The sequence below is a fragment of the Zosterops lateralis genome, assembly GCF_965231275.1.
Source record: "Zosterops lateralis genome assembly, chromosome: 22".
Taxonomy (NCBI): Eukaryota; Metazoa; Chordata; class Aves; order Passeriformes; family Zosteropidae; genus Zosterops; species Zosterops lateralis.
Window position 1 is genome coordinate 3034082 of NC_139782.1, and position 19548 is coordinate 3053629.

The 19548-nt window shown below is 41.9% G+C and overlaps 1 protein-coding gene across 1 annotated transcript; it reads left to right on the plus strand.

The window, feature by feature from the left end:
* Positions 1–3266: 3266 nt before the first annotated feature.
* TNFRSF8 (TNF receptor superfamily member 8) lies at positions 3267–19445 on the plus strand. The gene is made up of 12 exons (XM_083876612.1): positions 3267–3386; positions 3508–3717; positions 8742–8832; positions 10345–10470; positions 11124–11279; positions 11383–11476; positions 11912–12195; positions 12392–12502; positions 13048–13098; positions 14376–14401; positions 15838–16045; positions 17261–19445. The coding sequence occupies exons 2-12, from the start codon at positions 3646–3648 to the stop codon at positions 17503–17505; spliced, it is 1464 nt and encodes a 487-aa protein (XP_083732738.1). The 5' UTR covers positions 3267–3386; positions 3508–3645; the 3' UTR covers positions 17506–19445.
* The last annotated feature ends 103 nt before the right edge of the window (positions 19446–19548 follow it).

Sequence of the window (19548 nt, forward strand, 5' to 3'; positions counted from 1 at the left end):
CTCAACCAGCCCTGCCTTTGGTTCTCCTGGGGCTCCTCATGAAGTTTCAAGCTCAGCCATTGTTTCATCTGGCTAATGAGCAAGAATTTGGTGATTTTTTTTTTTTTTTTTTTTTTGTCGGCACACTGCTGACAAAATGCTCTTGGTGCTGTTTCACTGGTCCTAAAAGTATGAACCAGACACAGTTGGGTGATGATAGGGGTGATCTTTATGAGGATCCCTATAGCACAAAAAATGCTGGATGGAAATGCCAAAGATGCACATGTAACAAAGTGGATACAATTTTTATGTGTTTAGCAAATTAGCATAACGGACAAGAATCCCCAGTTAGAGGCATAGGTGATGAAGTAACTCCTCCCTGGTTCTACCCTTTTCTGAAACCCTCCACCCTCTTAGATCGGAACTAAATTCTGTTTATGGAAATGTTTCTCAGAGAGCTGGTTTCGACCTTGGCTCCCAGAGAGCCTCACCTTGGACCCCCAGGGCATGGAGCCATTAGGGAATTTATTTTGTCTTTCTGTCTAAAATGCTAGCTATGAATGCCAGCTCCAGAGCTACAAATATTTATGTAAAGAATATAGAGAATATATAAAGGCAAAAATCAAGTTGGCATCACTCTGATAGCAACACTAACAGGCACCGAAATACGGATTTTAGACAAGGTATTAAAATATGTATCCTTTTAAATTTCATGGTCTCTTTTATCTGTATGACAAGTTTAGAGATGACACTTCTCTTGGTGGTTTTTCTTCCCTCTTATACAGCTAGATATATACTCACTGAATGTATGTATTTAAAAGCAGAAGAAACCATGGTAAAAGTACAACATGAGACTAAAATCAGCTATTTCAAAATTAGAAAATGTCATGAATACTTTTGCTTGAGCACGTGTGTAGCAATGCTCCTTCTGGAGTGTTCCATTGCTGCTTCCTTTGCTGGGCTCTCCCTGTTAGAGCACAGTGAACAGACACTGCTGGAGGGATGTTCTGAGCACGTGGTGGAGACTTACCCTTGTTGCTTAGTTGGGTCTCTTGCTCCAGGTATCAAGTGGCTTTTGAACAACTCCTGACTTACAGGACATTTTCTGAATTATTTAAAATAGCAAATGCCAGGAAAGCTTGTCTGAGGGCATCACTAAAGCAAAAAGTGATCCAGATGTCAGAGACAGAGATGTGTAATCAAATAAACATTATAAATAATAACAGCATGGTCACAGGGGCTTCCCCTTTTTTCCTGACAGACATTGTCTTTTGATGAAACACCAGAGAATCAGGGGTTGGTGGTTTGCTTCTATTTGTTTTGTGGTTGTTTTTTTTTTTACATATTAACATAGGATTATTTCCTAGGAAATAGAACCACCATGTAGAGAACAGTAGCGTGGGTTTGTTATAAAATGGAGGTGCTTCTTCCAGTTACTGGTAGGGCTTCTTTTGGAAAGCCCCTTTTGTTGTATTTGAAATCAAAACACACAAAGTCTGAAAAAAAATGCATTCACTTGGAAATGCATACAGACTGTGATGTTCCTGTGGAGCAAAGTCTTCACCCTCTTTATTGATGTTGCTTTTATTGCACACTTGTAATAACATTTTGTCATGTAACAGCCTTTCTGAAAAGCCAGCAGCAACAAAAAGCACTTTCCACTTCCTATCCTCTTAAATAGCTAGTTCAATCAAGAAAATACTTAAGAATCAAGAAGTTCAAGCAAGAATGGCAGCTGGGAAACCTGGTTTCACTTTGGATGGGTAAGTGGAGTTTTTCTTCTGAGGAGCACCAAGGACCCCTTCCCTCAGTGAGTGCCACGAGCAACTTGTCCCTTTATCCAGTTCCATGAACTTTTGTAAAACTTAATGACATTGCCATCTCAGACAAAATTGAATGAAGTTACCCAATGGGTTTAAAATTTATTGATACCATTCATTAAAAAGGAACTAATATACATATATATAAAAATGCTCAGTATGCTCGTTTCAGTCTTACTTCCTCTGGAAAACAGGGCAGAAAACTCTCCCTGGTGCCAGTTCTAGGAAAGTCAGAGACTTTACACAGAGATTTTTTTGTACTCACATAAGTAATTGTTGCATCAGATACTCTGACTTTCAGCAGTGCAGTTTAAACCTCCCAGGCTCTCTGTGATGTTGGTGCCTGTCCTTTGGCTAGAAAAGCTTGGATAGGGCCCGATAAGAGAAAAAAAACACAGAGAGGAGGGAAAAAATACAAACAGATCTCGTCAATTTTCCTGACTATGTCATTTGAAACTGCATTAATAAATTGGGAGAATTGCCTAATGGCATATTTCTACAGAAGACTGAGGTGTGTTCTAGCCCATTACTTAATTAGGAAAATCAAGAATGTAATAATTCGACATTGAAATTCTTAGTTGTCTCTAGACCTTTAAGGTATACCAACCCTGAGAGCTCAGAAACTGAGCAGCACCTGGCAGAGCAAAGAGAGGAGATTCGTGGTGTGTTGCACACACCATGTGCAGGGTGCTGAAAATACTTGGAGTTTGTGTGATGGCATTCTGAAGAGAAATCGAGGTAGTTAAAATTGTTGCAGCTGTGAGTTGAAGATATTTACACAAGGTCCCTGTGATAGGCTCCTCTTTGGTGCTTGGTTGTGATGGCGGTGAGGTAGCTGTGAGTTATTCAGTAAAATAATCATTTATCTGACTTTTAATGTTTTCTCATTTCTTTTGTTGTTGCTGATAAGGGTGAGAAGCAAAGGAAAAACAACCCAGAAGTGTGAGAATTCAAATTGTCGTTATTTTCCTGTTTACCTCAGGGGGTTTTCAAGGCACTTTGCCTTTTTGAAGTGGCTAACCTTCAATTTTCACAATACTTGGGCAGTTAAGGAGGCTTCATGATATCTCCAACCAACTGAAATATTTCCAGGCATCAGAACAAAAACCATCCAGAGTAACAAATGAAAGTGAGTGAAAGGATGAGTAGCAGTCCTAAGAGTGATTTTCATAAACAGGAATTAGTTTCTCTTGGGATTGGAGGAAAGGGAAGGTTTCTCAAGGGGAAGGTCTGTGATATGTTGGTGTTTTAAGTGGCAATGTGTAAAGCCTAAATCTTAGAGGAGTCACTGTGGTTGACTGTGAGTCTTCACCCACTCATCCAAACAGCAGTAAAATGACTGTATTGAGAGAATTGGTGTTTCATACTGGGAACTTCCTTGAGGCTTGGTTGCAACTCTTGAAAAAGTGACAGCTGGATGGGGCTGGGCTTGGACCTGTGCCTGGCCAAGGCTTTGGGGTGGTGAAGTGCTCTCTGAGGGCAGCCCAGATGACTCAGGAGCCTGTGCACAGCCAGCCGTGTGCCTTGGGGGACAACCTTGATTCTCACGAGTGGCAGGAACTGTCAGCACCACGGCTAGACATCGAGGCAGGTTTTTTTGTTCTATTTTTACTTCTCTCTTTCAGGGCAGCCCCCCTCCCCCTTCCTTCTAAATTATCTTCTCAACTCAGTTGGGTCTCAAAGCCTATCTCCTGCTTGTCTTGAACAGCTGGAATGTGTCTGGGCTGAATGATCAGGCGAGGAGCATGACTTGGTGGGACCCTGGCAGGGTCTCAGCCTCCAGAAGGAACAGCCCATCCATCTCACCTGCAATGCTGGGAGCCAGGGACATTTAACAGCACCTCAGATGGCTGCCTGCAGCCTGCCTCTGGGACTGTGGCTCCTGCTGCTTCTCCAGGATGTCCAGACCATCCCACAGGTAAGGCAGGGACACACCAGGATCCTGCAGCTCCTCAGGATGCAGGAGCCTGGTGAGGTCTGGGGGCACCTGGGGCTGCAGAGCCATCCTGCCCTTCAGTTGGAGGGGGTGTCCACAGGAGCAGGGTTTGTGCAACACAGGGGGTTAAAGGTGGTGAGCAGAGCTCTCAGGAGATAAAGGTATAGAGCAGAACAGCCAGGAGATTTTGCACTCTCTGGGATCTTTGCAGGCAGGAGCGTGGGATATGAGCTGTGATCTGCATCTTGTTGGCACTGCTGGAGCTGCTGCAGCTCCAGGCACATCCCAGCCAGGGAGTGAGGGAAGGTTTGATTGGGGGGGGGGGAGGGGGGGCTTTTATTTTTGCCTGTGTGCTCAGTACAGACACATTCCCTGCAGAGTTTGGTTCAGAGGGCTGCTGCCCACTCTGCTGATGCAAATCAGGAGGGGCAGATTGAAAGGTGTAAAGGCTAAACAATAATAGAACTTTCCCTTAACACCCCCCACCCTACTGGCACTGACTTCCTCATGAATCCACTACTATTTCTGAATCAAAAATCACTTTAAATACACACAGCCCACTAGCTGCACTCAGCTGATGCTGTAGATGCACACCAGCTCCCTGTTCCAATCCTATCAGGGCTTGTGGGTTTCCTCCCCCACGCTGCCACTTACCCCCTCCTCCTGTGGATGACATGGCAATGAGCCCTCAGCATCTGGCATAAATCCAGGTGATTTCCCTGACTGACACTTAAAAGTACACATTAAAAAAAATAAAAAGGTCAGACGCAGAGACTGCGCAGGTAAAGTCAAGTAGGTGAGTATTTGCATGCAGAGTTGGATTGGAAATGAGCCATATTCCCTTACAGAGGAAATACAAGTATTTATTAGCCTAAGACATCTGTCTGTACATGGTAACTGAAGAATCCAGCACATCACTTGGGCTGCCAGATTTTTTTACAAGACACTGATTCCAGTCAAATTTTTGAAAACAACCAAGTTCTGTACCCTCTTCATAGACACTCGAAAAAGATCCTCCTGGTTCTTTTGGTAAGAGTAGGAGTTTGCTCTTGTGTCTTTAGTTGTAAAGTCCCCTCCCACATTGCAACTTTGCTTTGCTTTCCCCAGGTTATCTGTCCTACCACTGTCTCCTTCCTGAAATACAGAGAGATAAGTGGTCTATGGGATTGGAGTCTGTAATTCTTGCTCATCAAAGGGATGTTTGGGAGGGCATTCAGATTGTCCAGTGTGCTGAATGCAGACTGCTTTAGGAGGAAAGCCAATAGAAACAAAAAGATTATACTTTTTCTCTTTGACATCCCTTTTGGTGGTTTGTTCACAAAATGAATGGGGCAGAGAGAAAATTTGGTTTCCTGATGCTCATTGTCAATATTCAGACTCACTGTGAAATGATCAATTACTTGGAATAAACACACAGTCATTGCTGGGATAAGCCACTGTCTTTGCATTGCCTCTCTCACAGCCATAGTTGTTCTTACTGCTGGGGGAGTACAAGTGATACTGCCTAATGTGAGCAAGTCACTGTTCACTGGTCATATTTTTAAACCATGTTCCATCTTACCTCAGGTCACAGTTTGGGTTTTGTTTCTTTTTATATTCAGAGAACCCTCACTTGTTGGTAATGTCTTTACTATCAGGCAAATGAAGCTTGACTACATGAAACTGTTGAGTATCAGCTTTTTCTGTGCTGTCAGAATTTGGATGGAAGCTTGACAGACAGTTAACTGTTTTGCTGCAGTATTAGTCAGTTCTAGAATAGCCACTGCTGGTAGATTATATTTTTTTTTTACGGTAATATGCTTTCTTCCTGGCTTACAGCTCATTTGTAGCAAGCCGATTTCTTACTCTGCCTCACAATCACTTTTTCTCTATGAGTTCAAAAAACCATAAATAAATGAGTCAAGCCTTGTCCTGACTGAATTGCAGAGTAGCCCACTGAATTCAGCACCACCTTTACAACTGACATTATTTAAATGGGAATAGCAAATATTTTTGTAGAAATAAGGAAAGTGAGAAGAGCTGTAAAAAGCCTGTTTTCTAAAACTCTCTCAAGCAAGTGTTGAAAAACCCAAATGCTCTGATCTATATGTTTGCTTTATTTAATTGGTCCTTGATCTGCAATGCATTCAGAAAAGGAAAAAAATTAGTTGGCTTGCTGAGTCATTGAAAGCTCTAAAGCAGTGAATCCCTGTGCATGCTGTCACAGAGAGTCTGAGCAGGATAGGAATGGTCTTTCCTTTCACAAGAAATATTCCAGCTCCTGCTAAACCCAAAACCTTTATTTGAAGTGAAAGTCAGAGAGAAGGATGAAGACCTACTGTCCACCACAGCCACATGCCTTACTCCAATAGGTGTGTGATCTTTCTTGAATGTTAAAGGTTTTTTTTTTTTAATAATACACATTAGCAAACAGAAGTCTAAGTTCTAATGGCAATAGCAGATGTTATTGTGATAAAACTGATACTTCTTCACTGACCCCTTAGAGAATTCTGGGGACCAACCTTCCTGCTGAGTTAAGAGCAGAACTTTGCATCATTGTGTTGCTGTTACAGGTCACATTAGAAGTCAAACAGCTTTAGAATTTGGAGGGGAAAAGACAAGAATAGGGGCATGGTGACTGATGCTGAGCACTGACATGAACATTATTTATCACTGAAAGGATCTATACTAATTTTTATACACATGAAACACCTCTACTGAACAGATGGTGACTTACAGTCATTTTGCTTATGGATTAGAAGTGATGGTAGTTCAGTAGGTGGTTTCTCAGTCATAGACATCCTGCTGTGACTTGTTAAAATGAATTCCTTTCACAGCAGAGCACCTTGGGTTTGGCTCAGCCACAGCAGAGGTGGTTACAAGGCTGTGCCTGTAGCTGGACCCTTGGCAGCAGCATTTGTGAGGGAGCCACGGATATCCTGTACAATGGAGGTGGCTGTAGTGCAGAGCTGCCCTCCCGTGGAAAGGGGGAAAATAAGGTGGAGTACTCTCCCATATGTATGTCTGCATAATTTGTTTAGTATGTTGGCCCAGTTCATGCAGTGATTCATCACTGCACTACCATCAGGTCAAATTCGGAATCAGAATGTGCACTGCTGGAACCAGGAGCAGAATCTAATTATAAACTCCTGATTTTCATATTCTTGGCAAGGTAACTTTTTTAAAAGCTGTTCTCTCACATTTTTCACAGACATTACTCTTTTATTTAAACCCCAAAACAGACAATTAAATAAGCTGTAAGCTTATGTGCTGCATAAGCAATTCAATAATTCAAGGGTTCCTACTCTTGTTTAAAATTCAGCTTCATTTGCAGCCAGAGTTGGTTGCCCAGGAGAACCAGGAAGAAAAAAATAGGTATTTTTGGTGACTTCCCACAGCTCTTGCAGAGAAACTAATCCAGGCTGACTTAGCTACAGCCACTTGTTTCTTAAATTTTCTTTATAGAAACAGTTAATTCACTAAGTAACTCACTGACCTTTTGTGCAGTCCCTGGTCATTTCCTGTTGTTCTGTCTGGGCTGGAGTGTCTGTAAGGCCAGGGCACCCCTGCACACACTGAGGAGACAACACTTCCTTTTCCTCCAGTCTAAGGCTTCCTCCCCACAACAGGAAAACACCGAGTGTACCTTTGTGAACGTGGTTTGAGTCAGGCTGAGCTGCCACAAACACCTGCTGCTGCCTCTACAATCAGCCACAAAATGAGCTTTAGGGAAGCCCAGGGGTTATAGTGCAGAGATGTGTCAGAGTTCTCACTTCTGCTACTGGACCCCAATGAAATTTAATGGTTTTGATAAGTTTCTATTTCTTGTTCTTCTGTTAATTTCCTCCTTGACTGAAAGTTCCTTTTTTTCTGATGGAAGTTAAATAGTTTCTATGTTTTGCATATATTAAACAGGAGAACAGGCTGTGAAATGAGTTGGGTAGTGAGACTCTGCACGGTGCACAAAGGCAGCAGGTGACAGCAAGTATTATTTCAAAGATCAGTGGAAAATTTATCACCAGAAAGTGAGATGTAGAGTTTCTGAAATATTGAACTTCTCTGCTGGTATCGTGTGGGAAAATCTCTGGGGAATCTGCTTATTAATTCTTAAAAAAAAAAAAAAAATCACTGTTCATATCTTCTAGTAAATACTGAAAATGAAATTCAGATAACAACACTTCTAGGGGATTCTTAAGGGAGATGCCAAATTCAAAAATCAGATTTTCTCATCAGAACACTCACAGCACTGTAATTTCCCAGAGCATGTAGTGGCCCAGCCATACAAAAACTAAATCTTATTATGTGCTTCTTGTTGCAAGCTGTAGCTGTGTCTCATTTTGTAAGCTAATATCAAAACTATTTTATGGTGGGGCTTTTTTAACTAAATAAATATTGGTTATGTAGTGATGAAAGGTTATTTCTGAAAACCTTCACTCACAACAGAAGTGGGATCAGTTATTTGAGTAAGGGCTTCGTTGTGGGAGTATTTGCAGCATTCTTTTCAAGGCAAAATCCTCTCATAGGATTTGTCCCAAAATGATAAGTAAAATAATTTATTGGTTTATAATAGACACTTGGGTTGCTAAATTCAAACAGTATGACTGCATAAGCAACAGAAAACTTGTATGCTGCAAACAGGAATGACTTCTGTGGATTACACCAAATCTATATTTAGATGATGCTGAATATGGTATCACCTCTTACTCCAGTGCACACAGAGTTGGAAATCTGTTACAGATGTTAGGGATTTTATTCCTTTCCTTGAAAAATCCTTAGTGCCAATTAACATGAAATAATTTTAAGACAGTAGTTTTTATCATTTTTTTAAAAGTCACTAGTTGCTACAATGTTTCTAAAGGAAATGCAAACAATAATTTAGTTGCTTTGGGGATACTTGACTTTTCAAAAAACCATGAGCTTTTTCTTACCCATCTGCAATTGCCATTGCTTGAGACAAGCATTGGGATCTTCTCTAGTACAGAATTAGTTGGGTTTTAATTGTGTCTTTTATCTCTTTTAATTTCTAGAAATCATTAACCCCACCTCATTCCTGTGATACACTAGAGAATTGGTTCTATGACGAAGCTTCACAAAAATGCTGTTACCAGTGTCCCCCAGGTATGTTTATAATTCAGCCAAATTTACATGGAGCCCTTCTCATGGAGACAGTAGGAGCCCTGTGTATCTGCAGAGTTGTAGTTTGTCCCTGAAGAAAAAGGCAGTTTCATGAATCACTGAAACTAATTTGGCTCCAGATGCTCTCCACTGTCCTGCTCCTGTGTAGTCTGCATGCAAACTACATAATGTGATAGAATTTATATGGGATTTTATCACTTCACTTGGCATTGAAGTAGCCAGGTCAAAGAATTAATTTCAAACTTGTCCCTGGATGTGAATTAGCACAGTGAAATTAGGCTAAATGAATTCCTTCTTGGAGATAAAAAAATAAAAAATGAAGGTATGGAAAATCTGACTTTATTCTCGTAGTCACAAGAGTTTAGAAAGTGTCTCACATGAGAGAGGGAACAGACCCTTGTCAGGGGACACATTAAGCTGTGCTGGAAGCTGGGGGTGACTCAGAGGCACATGAGGTCAGCACCAGGAAAGACCTCGGTGAGAAAAGAGTTCTGGAAATGTCTGAAACTGCCCCATTGACCAAAACCCCCCTCACTGGGTGGGTATTTTGTGGTGCTTCACCACCATCTGTATCTTCTTGCAGAAGTATTTTTGTTTTTTCTTAAAGGAAACTTCTGACCTCTATTTGTGTTCTGATGATACAAAGGCTTTAGTGTTTGATTGCCAGCATTGGGATCCAGTTCCATCAGGGTTCCCACTGGGACACCCTGTGCTGCTGGCCACACCACTGGAGTCCTTCAGGAGCTGTATATGTAAATCAGAGCAAGGGGTGGAGAAAATGGCCCAATAAAAGAAAAAATGGGTGGGGATATGACTTTGACAGTCCCTAGAAAAGCTCTTTTGTTCTTCAAAACCATAGAAAAGCCAAAGCTCCTGCCATGGGGGATGTCACAGTGAGGTTGGGTGAGAAGCAGAGATCTGATTCACACCAGGCTGTAATGAACTACCAGCATCCATCAGTTCACCTTTGCTGATTCTTTATTGCTACGTCCTCACACCAGCCCTGGACTCCTCCACAATAAAAGTTATTAGAATCCTTTTGCACCTTAATCATCCACTACTCCTTCAAGCAATAACTTGTTCATATCTGCTACTAACTCAGCTGCTCCCTGTGAAGAAAGAGGAGCTTTTCTAAAAGTCCTTTTAATCAAAGGAAGGAATGAAGGAAACATGAAACCCAGTTCCCTGGGAGCTCAATAATGGCAGGACGATGTCCCTCATGGAGACTTGGTTGTCTTTTCTGTCAGCAAATGACTTGCCATCTTGCCCATTCCTCAGCAGTCCATTCCAGCTGGGATTATGTCCTGGCCCTGTACATTAACACTTGAATGGGAAAGGCAAAAATATCCTAGAGAAACCAAATGACTAAGAGAAGACTGTGGTAATGTGTCTAACAGGTAAACAAGCAGACAAGAACATTTCAGGATGTTTTTCTGCCCATTTTGCATATTGTATATTTGGATCTTGTATATTTTGGGTTTTTTTTTTCTCCAGGCTATATTAAAAAGAAAGCATGTCCTCTGGATCCAGCTGAAGACTGCATGACATGTGGACCTGATCAATATTTGAACAATGTATTCTCAAAGCCACGATGTGATGCCTGTGTGTCATGCTCAAAAGGTTTGCTTTTCCCCACACAGTTACATTCTCTCTCTGTATATTTTATTTACACTTAATTTGTATTTTGTTCATTTTGAATTTTCACAGCAAAATTATCCTTCCTTGATTACTGAGTTAGACAGCAGAGTGTTACCTTGCACTTAATCCACGTTACTTCCTGTGTGACCTGGGACTACCTAAAAATTCTCCCCTCCAATACCATCCCAGTCTGTTTTTTGCTTTCTGTCTTATATTACAAGCTCTTATTTACAGGCTTCTCTAATTATTCATAACTTAAATTACCATCATATGGCTTTAAACTGAAAGAGGGCAGGTTAAATGAGATACTAGGAAGAAGTGCTTCCCCTGTGAGGGTGGGGAGGCCCTGGCACAGATTGCCAGGGGAAGCTGTGGCTGCCCCACCCCTGGAAGTGTCCAAGGCCAGGCTGGACAGGGCTTGGAGCCATCAGGGATGGTGGAAGGTGTCCCTGCCCATGGCAGGGCTGGAGTGAGTTCAGTGCTAAGCTCATCTTCAAACTAATCTGTGGTCATGAAGAAGGACAGCACCTTTTTCTGCTTCCTGAGCCTTAGAGCTGGTGTTGCTGAGCTTTGGCCCCACTTTACATTTCCCTTGCAAGGTGTTCCTTTGTCACTGGCTCTGTTTATTGCCCCAGAGCCAGATCTTGTGGAGAAGCAGCCGTGCTCCCTCAACTCCAGCCGCACCTGCGAGTGCCGGCCCGGCCTCTTCTGCCAAATGGCTGTCAGGGACACCTGCTCACGCTGCCAGCACCACTCTGCCTGCAAGCCTGGCTTTGGAGTCAAAATCAGGGGTAGGAATTCCTTACCTGGCCAGTTTACCTTTCCTGGGCCTGGAAAAAGGCCTAGACCTGATGCATTTTATTTGGTCAGTCCTCAGTCATTATTTTTATTCAGGCACCGCAACAAATGATGTCACTTGTGAAGAGTGCCCTCCTGGGACCTTCTCTGACCAAAGCTCCAGCACAGACATCTGCAAACCCCACACCAAGTAAGTCTGTGCTTCATTAATGGGACTGACTAATTAATTGAAATTAATAAAGGATGAAATAGGGTATGTCACTTCTGGTGCAAAAGATACAAATTCATCTTAGAAGCAAGAGAATCGCTTTGGGCTCATGTGCAGAGGTTAGAAGGTCTCTCTTTGTACCTGTTGCACAGCTCTGGGCTGGAGGAACAAGGGGAGGAAGGAATCCTGCTTACCTCATTTTTAGTTTACTAAAGTACAGTGGAATTGCACACCTGTGTGAGTAGCAGTTTTGCATCCAGGCCAAGAATTAATGCCACAGTGATGAGAAAAATAATGACTTTTACACCAAAAGCAGTAACTGCTGTTGGTACAAAAATAACCAAGGGGATTTTTGTCACATGGAAAACACTTGTACCTTGCACCATGGCAGTGACACCTGTTCTTTTCCATCCCCAGCTGTGCCAAGCTGAATAAGGTAATGCTAAGGGAAGGAAACGCCACACACGACCAAGTTTGCCTGGACCAGTTGCCCACTTACCTCACCCCAAGCACTTTGTCCATGAGATTCAGCAATAAAACAAATAACTCTGACCTGAGGATGTTTAAGGAGAACCTGGTGACCTCTGCTAGTGGTGACCTTCTAAGTGTCACAACAGCTGAAAGTCCCAGTTCAACTCCTGAGGAGAAAGCTCAGGCTGACACTTCTCCCACCTCAGCTAAGGGGAAGACGACAACAGGAGGTAACAGATACACCATTTACTCTCTCTAGCAGTTCTTATTTGGAAGTATCTTTGGTAAACATGATTTTTATGTGGGAACTTCCTTCAAATCCCCTCTGACTTGTGAAATGATGTCCTGTGTTCAAACACATGGATCTACTCAGGGTTTCCCCTCTGCCTTTCTCAGCCTGTCCTGTGCTCCCTCTCTGTGCTGTAGGTGTGGTGCTTTGGGCAGTGGTTTTCTCTGTGACAGTGTTTCTTGGGGCCATGCTGATGTTTTGGAAGTGGAAGCTTTGCAAGAAGCAGATCCTGGTCCTCAGAAGAAAACGTGAGTTTTTCAAGCTGTAACACGGGATGTGCTGTTTGATCTGCCAAACAGCAGATGGGAAACTCCAATATGGGGACACTTGTGGAGGTCATTGGGGAAGAGAATGTTCTCTACAGGCCAGATAAGGGTTTAAGGCAAGCTGCTTGTGCAGGATGTTGGAGAACATTAAAGATGGAAGCAGCTGGGAATTTATGGAGGGAAGTGGGTGGGTGACCTACAAATGGGGAAAGGGTAACCAGCTGTTTCTTCTCTCAGCACAGACACTGGTATTAAATGATACCTGAAGTGCTGTGTGAGTAGTCTGTGGTTCTGGGAACAGGACTGGGCTTTGAGCATGAGAGGAAGGGTGATTTTTACTGACACTGACTCCCCATAGCTTTGCCTGGAGTTACATGTGGGGTGTGCCTGCAAAACCACATTCCCTCTTTTATAGAAAGCAGGGTGTGCACCTTGTAGGTTGGTCGTAGATCTGTGGGTGTGGTGAAGCTGTTGGAGCCTTCAGGCTCCATAGTGAGTTTGACTAAATGAAAGGTTTCTTTTATCAGCAGCACATCTGCAGTCAGTCATCACACACAAATATGTGACCAAACCTCAAGGTGAGTGTCTGATGGGCCAGCAGTGTCATCCTTATCTCTGAAGCTTAACGTGGGATTTTATTTTACAGAATTTTAATTTAAAAAGTGGAAGTTTCTCATGTCACATATATGTCCCTGCTGCCATGAAAGAGACCAGTCCTGTTCCTCCCGAGCAGGCAGGGGACAGGCTGGCTGTGACCAGGTGCCACCAGGTGGCACTTTGTTCCCAGGGGACAGGCTGGCTGTGACCAGGTGCCATCAGGTGTCCCTTTGTTCCCAGGGGACAGGCTGGCTGTGACCAGGTGCCACCAGGTGGCACTTTGTCCCCACGACGAGTGAAGGGTTGGGTTGGGTGATGTGTCAGTGCTGGAAAACGCCCGATTGATTTCGGGACAGTCAAATATGGGAGACGTGTTCAGAAAACAAACCTGTCCAGATCCCATAATGTGCAAACATTTTACCCATTTAGCTGATCCCCTCTCAGCAATTCCACTGCCACTGACAGATCTATTCTCTGTTGTGTCAGATTCTAATCACCACACAGCAGAGCTTTTTACATTCATTCATTCAGGAATACAATTTAAAGCCTCTTGTGTGCAGCTTAATTTTCTCAAAATGGAATTTTTCTCCCTCATTTGCCTTGCACAATAGAAACTGTTACTGTGTAGCCTTACAGGGGCAATGCTCTGAAAATAAATGTGATTGCACATCTGGTGAAATCAGACAGTAGGTCTGAGCCCATCTACCTTCATGGTGCTACAGAATGTTGTACACTCCCTCCTCACCTCTCTTCTTTGCCCAGTGTTCCCTGGGATCGTTAATGGAATGAGGCATAAAATCCCATCCCCTTAATAACCATCTGACCATATGATGAACTGACCTAACTTGTTAATCCAGTAGAAAGTTATTAACTTTTTTTTTACTTTTTTTTTACTTTTTTTTTGTTTTGTTTTGTTTTGTTTTTGTTTTTTTGTTTTTCTTTTTAATAAGCTTGTCTTGTGCTTATCTAGACAGTTTCATCAGTTCATTTTTTCATAAGATGAATACCAGTTGTGTTGTGGGGACAGTGATGCCAAAGGCTTTGGGGACAGCAAGGTCTCACTGGCAGTAACCTGTTGCTGGTTCACCTCAGGATTTAATTTCAGTGTGCCCTGAGTTTTAAGAAAACCATCGTGCCTGTGGGGTGGGCAGGGGAGTGGTTTAGGAAGCACATGGCTGGGTGATCTTTCAGAGCACATCTTAACATTCTTGGGATTGTATGAGGTTTCTTCTGATAATGTTTTTACTTTCCATTGCAGATTCAGACCTCGTGAACAAATGTGCAGTAAGTGTGAACAATATTCCAAACCAGATTGCTTTCCATGCCAAAGCAAATAATGTTATTTTCAAATGTCCTGCCCAAAAAGTGCCAGTCTTTTACTTTGGACTTCTCTCTACAATACATAATCATTTAGGTGGGATGAGAGGTATTAGGACTTGATACTTTCATGTCTTGGGCTGAGGTTAATGTGGTATTAAATAATGTGATGCTCCCAGTCCTGCTAGTGAGAGGATTTGGTTTGGTGTTAAGCCATTTGTGGTGCACTCCATGGGACAGGGTCTGAAATCACAGGATGAAAATGCCTTTTCTTCCTTCTGGGAGAACTTTGTGTGTCAGTCCCATTTGATCTTACTGCTGCAGTCACACAGATGGGATTTGTGCTTTTCTTGTCTCTCCCTCCACATTCCCTTCCCTCTGCAGGATTTGGCATGGCTGGGATATGGGTCCATGATGGGTGTGGTTTGTCATTCCTGCAGGACAAGCTCCTGGGGTTACAGCACAGTTTGCAGATGAACAGGACAAACATCAGTCAAACAACAGAAAGCAGTTCCTCAGCTGCTGAAATCATCACAACTTGGTTTGATTTCCCCTCTGTCAGGGAAATTACAGCCACTTTCATTCTCTGAATCTTCTCAGTTTATTGGGCTTGTTATCTTTAAATGTCCAGATCTGCTAAACCATGCTTTAGGCTGCAATTTTTTTTTTAATTTTAAATAAGTTTGCTTTTAAATGTTGTGCATCTGCACAACACAAGATACTGTTTTTTCCAGTTACTCTGGTTGCAATCATCTGTCAGAATTTCAGTGTGTAATTGTTAATTTCTGAATTGTGAGGAGCTTCAATTCTTGCCTCTATAGAGAGTCAGACATGAGCAAGGGTTATAAAGTGCACATTTCAAAATCTTTCTTTTCTTTCCCAACCTTGTGGAAACAGAAGAAGATCAGAACCACCAGAAAATTGTGATGCAGGACCTTCAGCCTCTCTCAGATTTTGATTCCTCTTTTAAAGCATTGCCTATAATTAATTCTTCATGTGTTAAGTAGTCTGAGCTTGTTTCTTCTACCTGACGTTCTGCTGAGGCAATTACATTTTGAAGTTAAATCAGTTTGGCCTCTGACTTGTTCTATTCTTCCATAGGAGCATGATAAATTTTGCAAAGTCCAAGAGGTAGCTAAAACATATTTTCTTCAGTGGAAAGGAAATGTCATCAGAAATCTGTGGATTCAGCTTAGAAACAGCATTTTGCAATAGGGTCTTAAGTGATGCAGGAGGCTAGTTTGAAGTTCCCATACCTGTTACTTTGGAACATTTCACTCCCTGTGGCAGTGGTGCTGGGAGGTACATTCTGTTTTCCTGACAGGAGGATTCTGTGGACCTATTGCAATGTCCAAAGTGTTTTTACATTCACCCCACTCCTGCTCTCCTGTTTGTATTGGCAGAAGATCATTGTGACCACTGACAGGGGGCCAGAGGAGGAGGAGTTAATTGACAGAACCATTCCTTTGGAAACCAACAATAACTTGGTGTCCAGCACAGAAAAAGCACAGAGTCCTCATTGGAGTGTGACTGATGTGACACCAGGCAGTGGAAATGCCCCAGATTGCCCTGTGGATTCTCGAGTCAGAGACCACACAAATAACAGAATTGGTGAGTCTTGCTCTTTTTTTATTTTCATTTTGTCATCTTTTTTCAATTTTTCAAACATGGCATGCTGTCATTCCAAGATTACTGGTAAACTTTAAAGTGTCCAAATCTCCTGACATAGATTGTGCTGAATCTCCAGATCTTTGGCACAAAAATACCTATTCATTTAAATTTAATGCTTTCTTTTTTTCATGTTTGTCTTAGTCACTATGAATTTGACAGAAAATTCCCTTCTTCCTCCTTTTCATTCTAGAAGATGTAAATTTTACAGAAGAAATTTGAATATGTCAGCTGGAAGATGAGAATTGTACTTAGTTATCATTTTCTTCTCTGGTTTCATAATAATGGCTTGAAATGTGTCTCTCATGTGTTCCCATGAAGTCTTTTACCGTGGCACAGGGTGGGAGATAAAGTCAGGCAGGGAGCTCATTCACAGGGGGAGAATTGTTACCTGAGACATTCTGGCAGTGCTTCCTAACCCAGTTCTGAGGTTATTTGAGGTGTCATTTTTCATATATTATATTATATTATATTATATTATATTATATTATTTATATTATATTTAATATTATTTATTTGAAGTGGTTTTTTTCATACTACAAAACCTGACCTTTCCTTTCTAAGCACCCTTTCTCTTTTTACTGTGAGTGATGGATTGGGATGAATGTGATGATTTGATCTACATACCCAAATATCTCCAAGCAATTAACCTGCTGTGTCTGATGTGCAGCATCCTTCTGAATTAAGTGCAGCGCTGAAGCCATTGAAAAAGCCTTATTTACCTTTCTGGGAAGGAGTAAGACAACAAGTTTGGCCCAAGATTCAGAAATTTTTGTAGTTTATTCTCAGCTAGAATGAAACTAATTTCTTTGCAGGTCCTGATACCCCAGAACTCCTGTACAGTGCTGATCTTTACCCAAAGGTTTGTTTTACATGGTGTTGTTTCTTGAAACAGCAGGAGCAAAAATGTTGGATTCTTTATATGTAGATCCCAATCAGTTGCTTCTTCTAAGAGATTCTTGTGAATATCTTCTGTCTTTTCCACTTTGTCTTTCTCCTGTAGTCCCACCTTTAGCCCAGTGGCTTCATCCCATGGGAGCTCAATCTACTTGATCCAAAATGCCCAAAGTCCTAATAAAACATTGCATGAAAAAGAGCCATCTCTGGGGCAGCAGGAACTGTTCACCATTGCTCAGCACTTCTCTTTTCCTCCCTCAGAAAAACTCTACATCATGAAGGCCGACACTGTTATCGTGGGCTCTGTTTCAGAAGTGCCCAGTGGCAAGAACTGTGCTGTGAGAGGGTGTGACAGTAACCTGGATGCCCAGGAAAGCACGGAGGAGGAACTGGAAATGCACTACCCAGAGCAGGAAACAGAGTCTTTTCCAGGGAATGATGTGACGGTTCCTGTGGAAGAGGAGGGAAAGGAATTTCACCACCCTACCACGGCCACTGAGAAGTGACAACCCACAGAGAGAGTGTGGGAAGATCCAGAATCATCCAGAGTGCCACTAAGGCTGAACTTATGACAAGGGAGTTAACACACTGTGCCTTAGATTACTGGGAAACTCCTGGAAAACAATGAAACACATTTAAACAAGGACAGCTGGAACTCCTTTCATCTAACAAATGAGAGGATCATCCAAACTGTTTGTCTTCATAGCTGACATCAAATACTTCTGTATCCCTGTCTCCCTGTATCATACTGAAAACAAATTTGAATCAAAGCTGCATAATTTAGAGGACATTTGGATGTCAGCTGAAGTTTCACAGCTTGCTTCCTCAGTGTGAAGGGATGGATTGAAATCTATGCCTGGTCACTTCTATCAGCTGTGAGAATTCTGGCCAGGATCCTGAGGCAAGCTTGAGACTCAGCCATGCTTCTTATGCTGCTTGTATTCCAATACTTCAAATTTTGTCATATATTTTGCAACACCTGGTATTTTCTCAAGGCTTCAACTTTTGATTGCAAATAATAATAATCTTAGTTTTCCCTAGCATAAACATAACTGTCAAAGTAGTGGACTTCATGTTTCTTGAGGAATTAGGACCAAAAGGTGCCACACAGGCTCTGAAAATAGAAGGCAAATAAAACTACTTGAAGTCCACTGTAGTTTAGGCCATTCTTTCTAGGTTTTCAAGTCTGAATCATATATTTTTGACTACATTAAATCATTAGCAAGTGTACAAAACAGCCTCTTCTGATGGAAGCCAAACTGGCTGAACATTTGTCTATTGGGTGAACTATGGGTTAAGCCCAATGTGGAGCCTGTAAAAAGAGAGATGAAGAAAAGAAACTATTTTTCTACTGAAAAAGAGGCACAGCAGTTATTTCCTATAACCTTGTTAATATCTACTTGTTTCAGGAATGTCCATAATCATCAGAGTGACACTGATTTGCATATCCTTTAAAAACAAACCTGTTTGGTGGCCCACTGGCACGTGTTATGCTATTTTTAAATCTTTTGTGCTGCTTGTTCAGTAACTGTAAATGCAATAGTGCTGACTGTACTTTTGCACAGGACAATGGAAAATCAGCAGTATGACAAAGTGTGTCTTAATAATCAAAAAAAGTAACCACAAAACCCATTACTTGCTTTGTAGTTTTGTCCTGATCAGAGCACTGCAGTAACAGTGGTGCAGCTGCAGTGACTTGTCTTGGAGCACACAAGGAACACAAGGGCACAAAAACACCTCCTTGGGCCAGACTGGAGTCTGAGCCCAACATTTCATTTCTGAAAGGGATTAGTTAGGAGGACCATAACTGCTGTTTGCACTCATCATAGTCCTGCTGTTGCAGCTGCCATTGGATTAAGGGTCTCAAAGAGTTTGACTCGGCCTTTATCATTCTCTCATACCACCATTAGTTTTTCTTCTCTCTTTTGAATTTCCAAGTACAATCTGCCTCCATAAGCACCTGTGGCAAAAGGTTACAGATATCATGTACTGTGTGAAGGACTTTTAGCACTTTCAAACTGGTCTCTATTTCAGTGAATGTCACTAGCTCTTGTCTTACAGAAGTCAGTGAGTTGCTTTTTATTTTTTCTTTTTCAACCAAGTTGCTTTTGTGTTTGATTTTATCTCAGCTTTGACTGAATTAAGCCTCCAAGATGAGTTCCCATCTTTTCATGTTACTCATGTAAGTTTGATGCTCCACCACCTTGCTCACTGTAGTTGACCTTTTCCACATCTACTTTAACTTCACTACATACTTCATTTTAGAGAACACCAATTTGTGAATCCACAAACTGAATTTTGTTACACATTTACCTGCCTGTGATTGTTCAGGGCTGTTTTGCAATGACTGTAATTGTGTATTTCCACTCTGTATATGAATTAATCTTTTTTACTGGAACAGCTTTCTAAAAGAACCACATGCATTGCAACCTGCTGGATGTGTTATAGTTAGTTGGTTTAATAATGCTGATAATCTCTGAATTAAAAATTCCATGTATTTTAACCCTTTTCCCGTTTGATATGTAAATGTTGCATTGTTGATAATTTCA

Excerpts from the sequence above, each read along its gene's own strand:
- TNFRSF8 (XM_083876612.1), top strand. The coding sequence starts at position 3,646 with ATGGCTGCCTGCAGCCTGCCTCTGGGACTGTGGCTCCTGCTGCTTCTC. Across the intron at positions 12,196-12,391 it reads GGGGAAGACGACAACAGGAG|GTGTGGTGCTTTGGGCAGTG; the intron begins GTAACAGATACA and ends TCTGTGCTGTAG. Across the intron at positions 12,503-13,047 it reads CCTGGTCCTCAGAAGAAAAC|CAGCACATCTGCAGTCAGTC; the intron begins GTGAGTTTTTCA and ends TTCTTTTATCAG.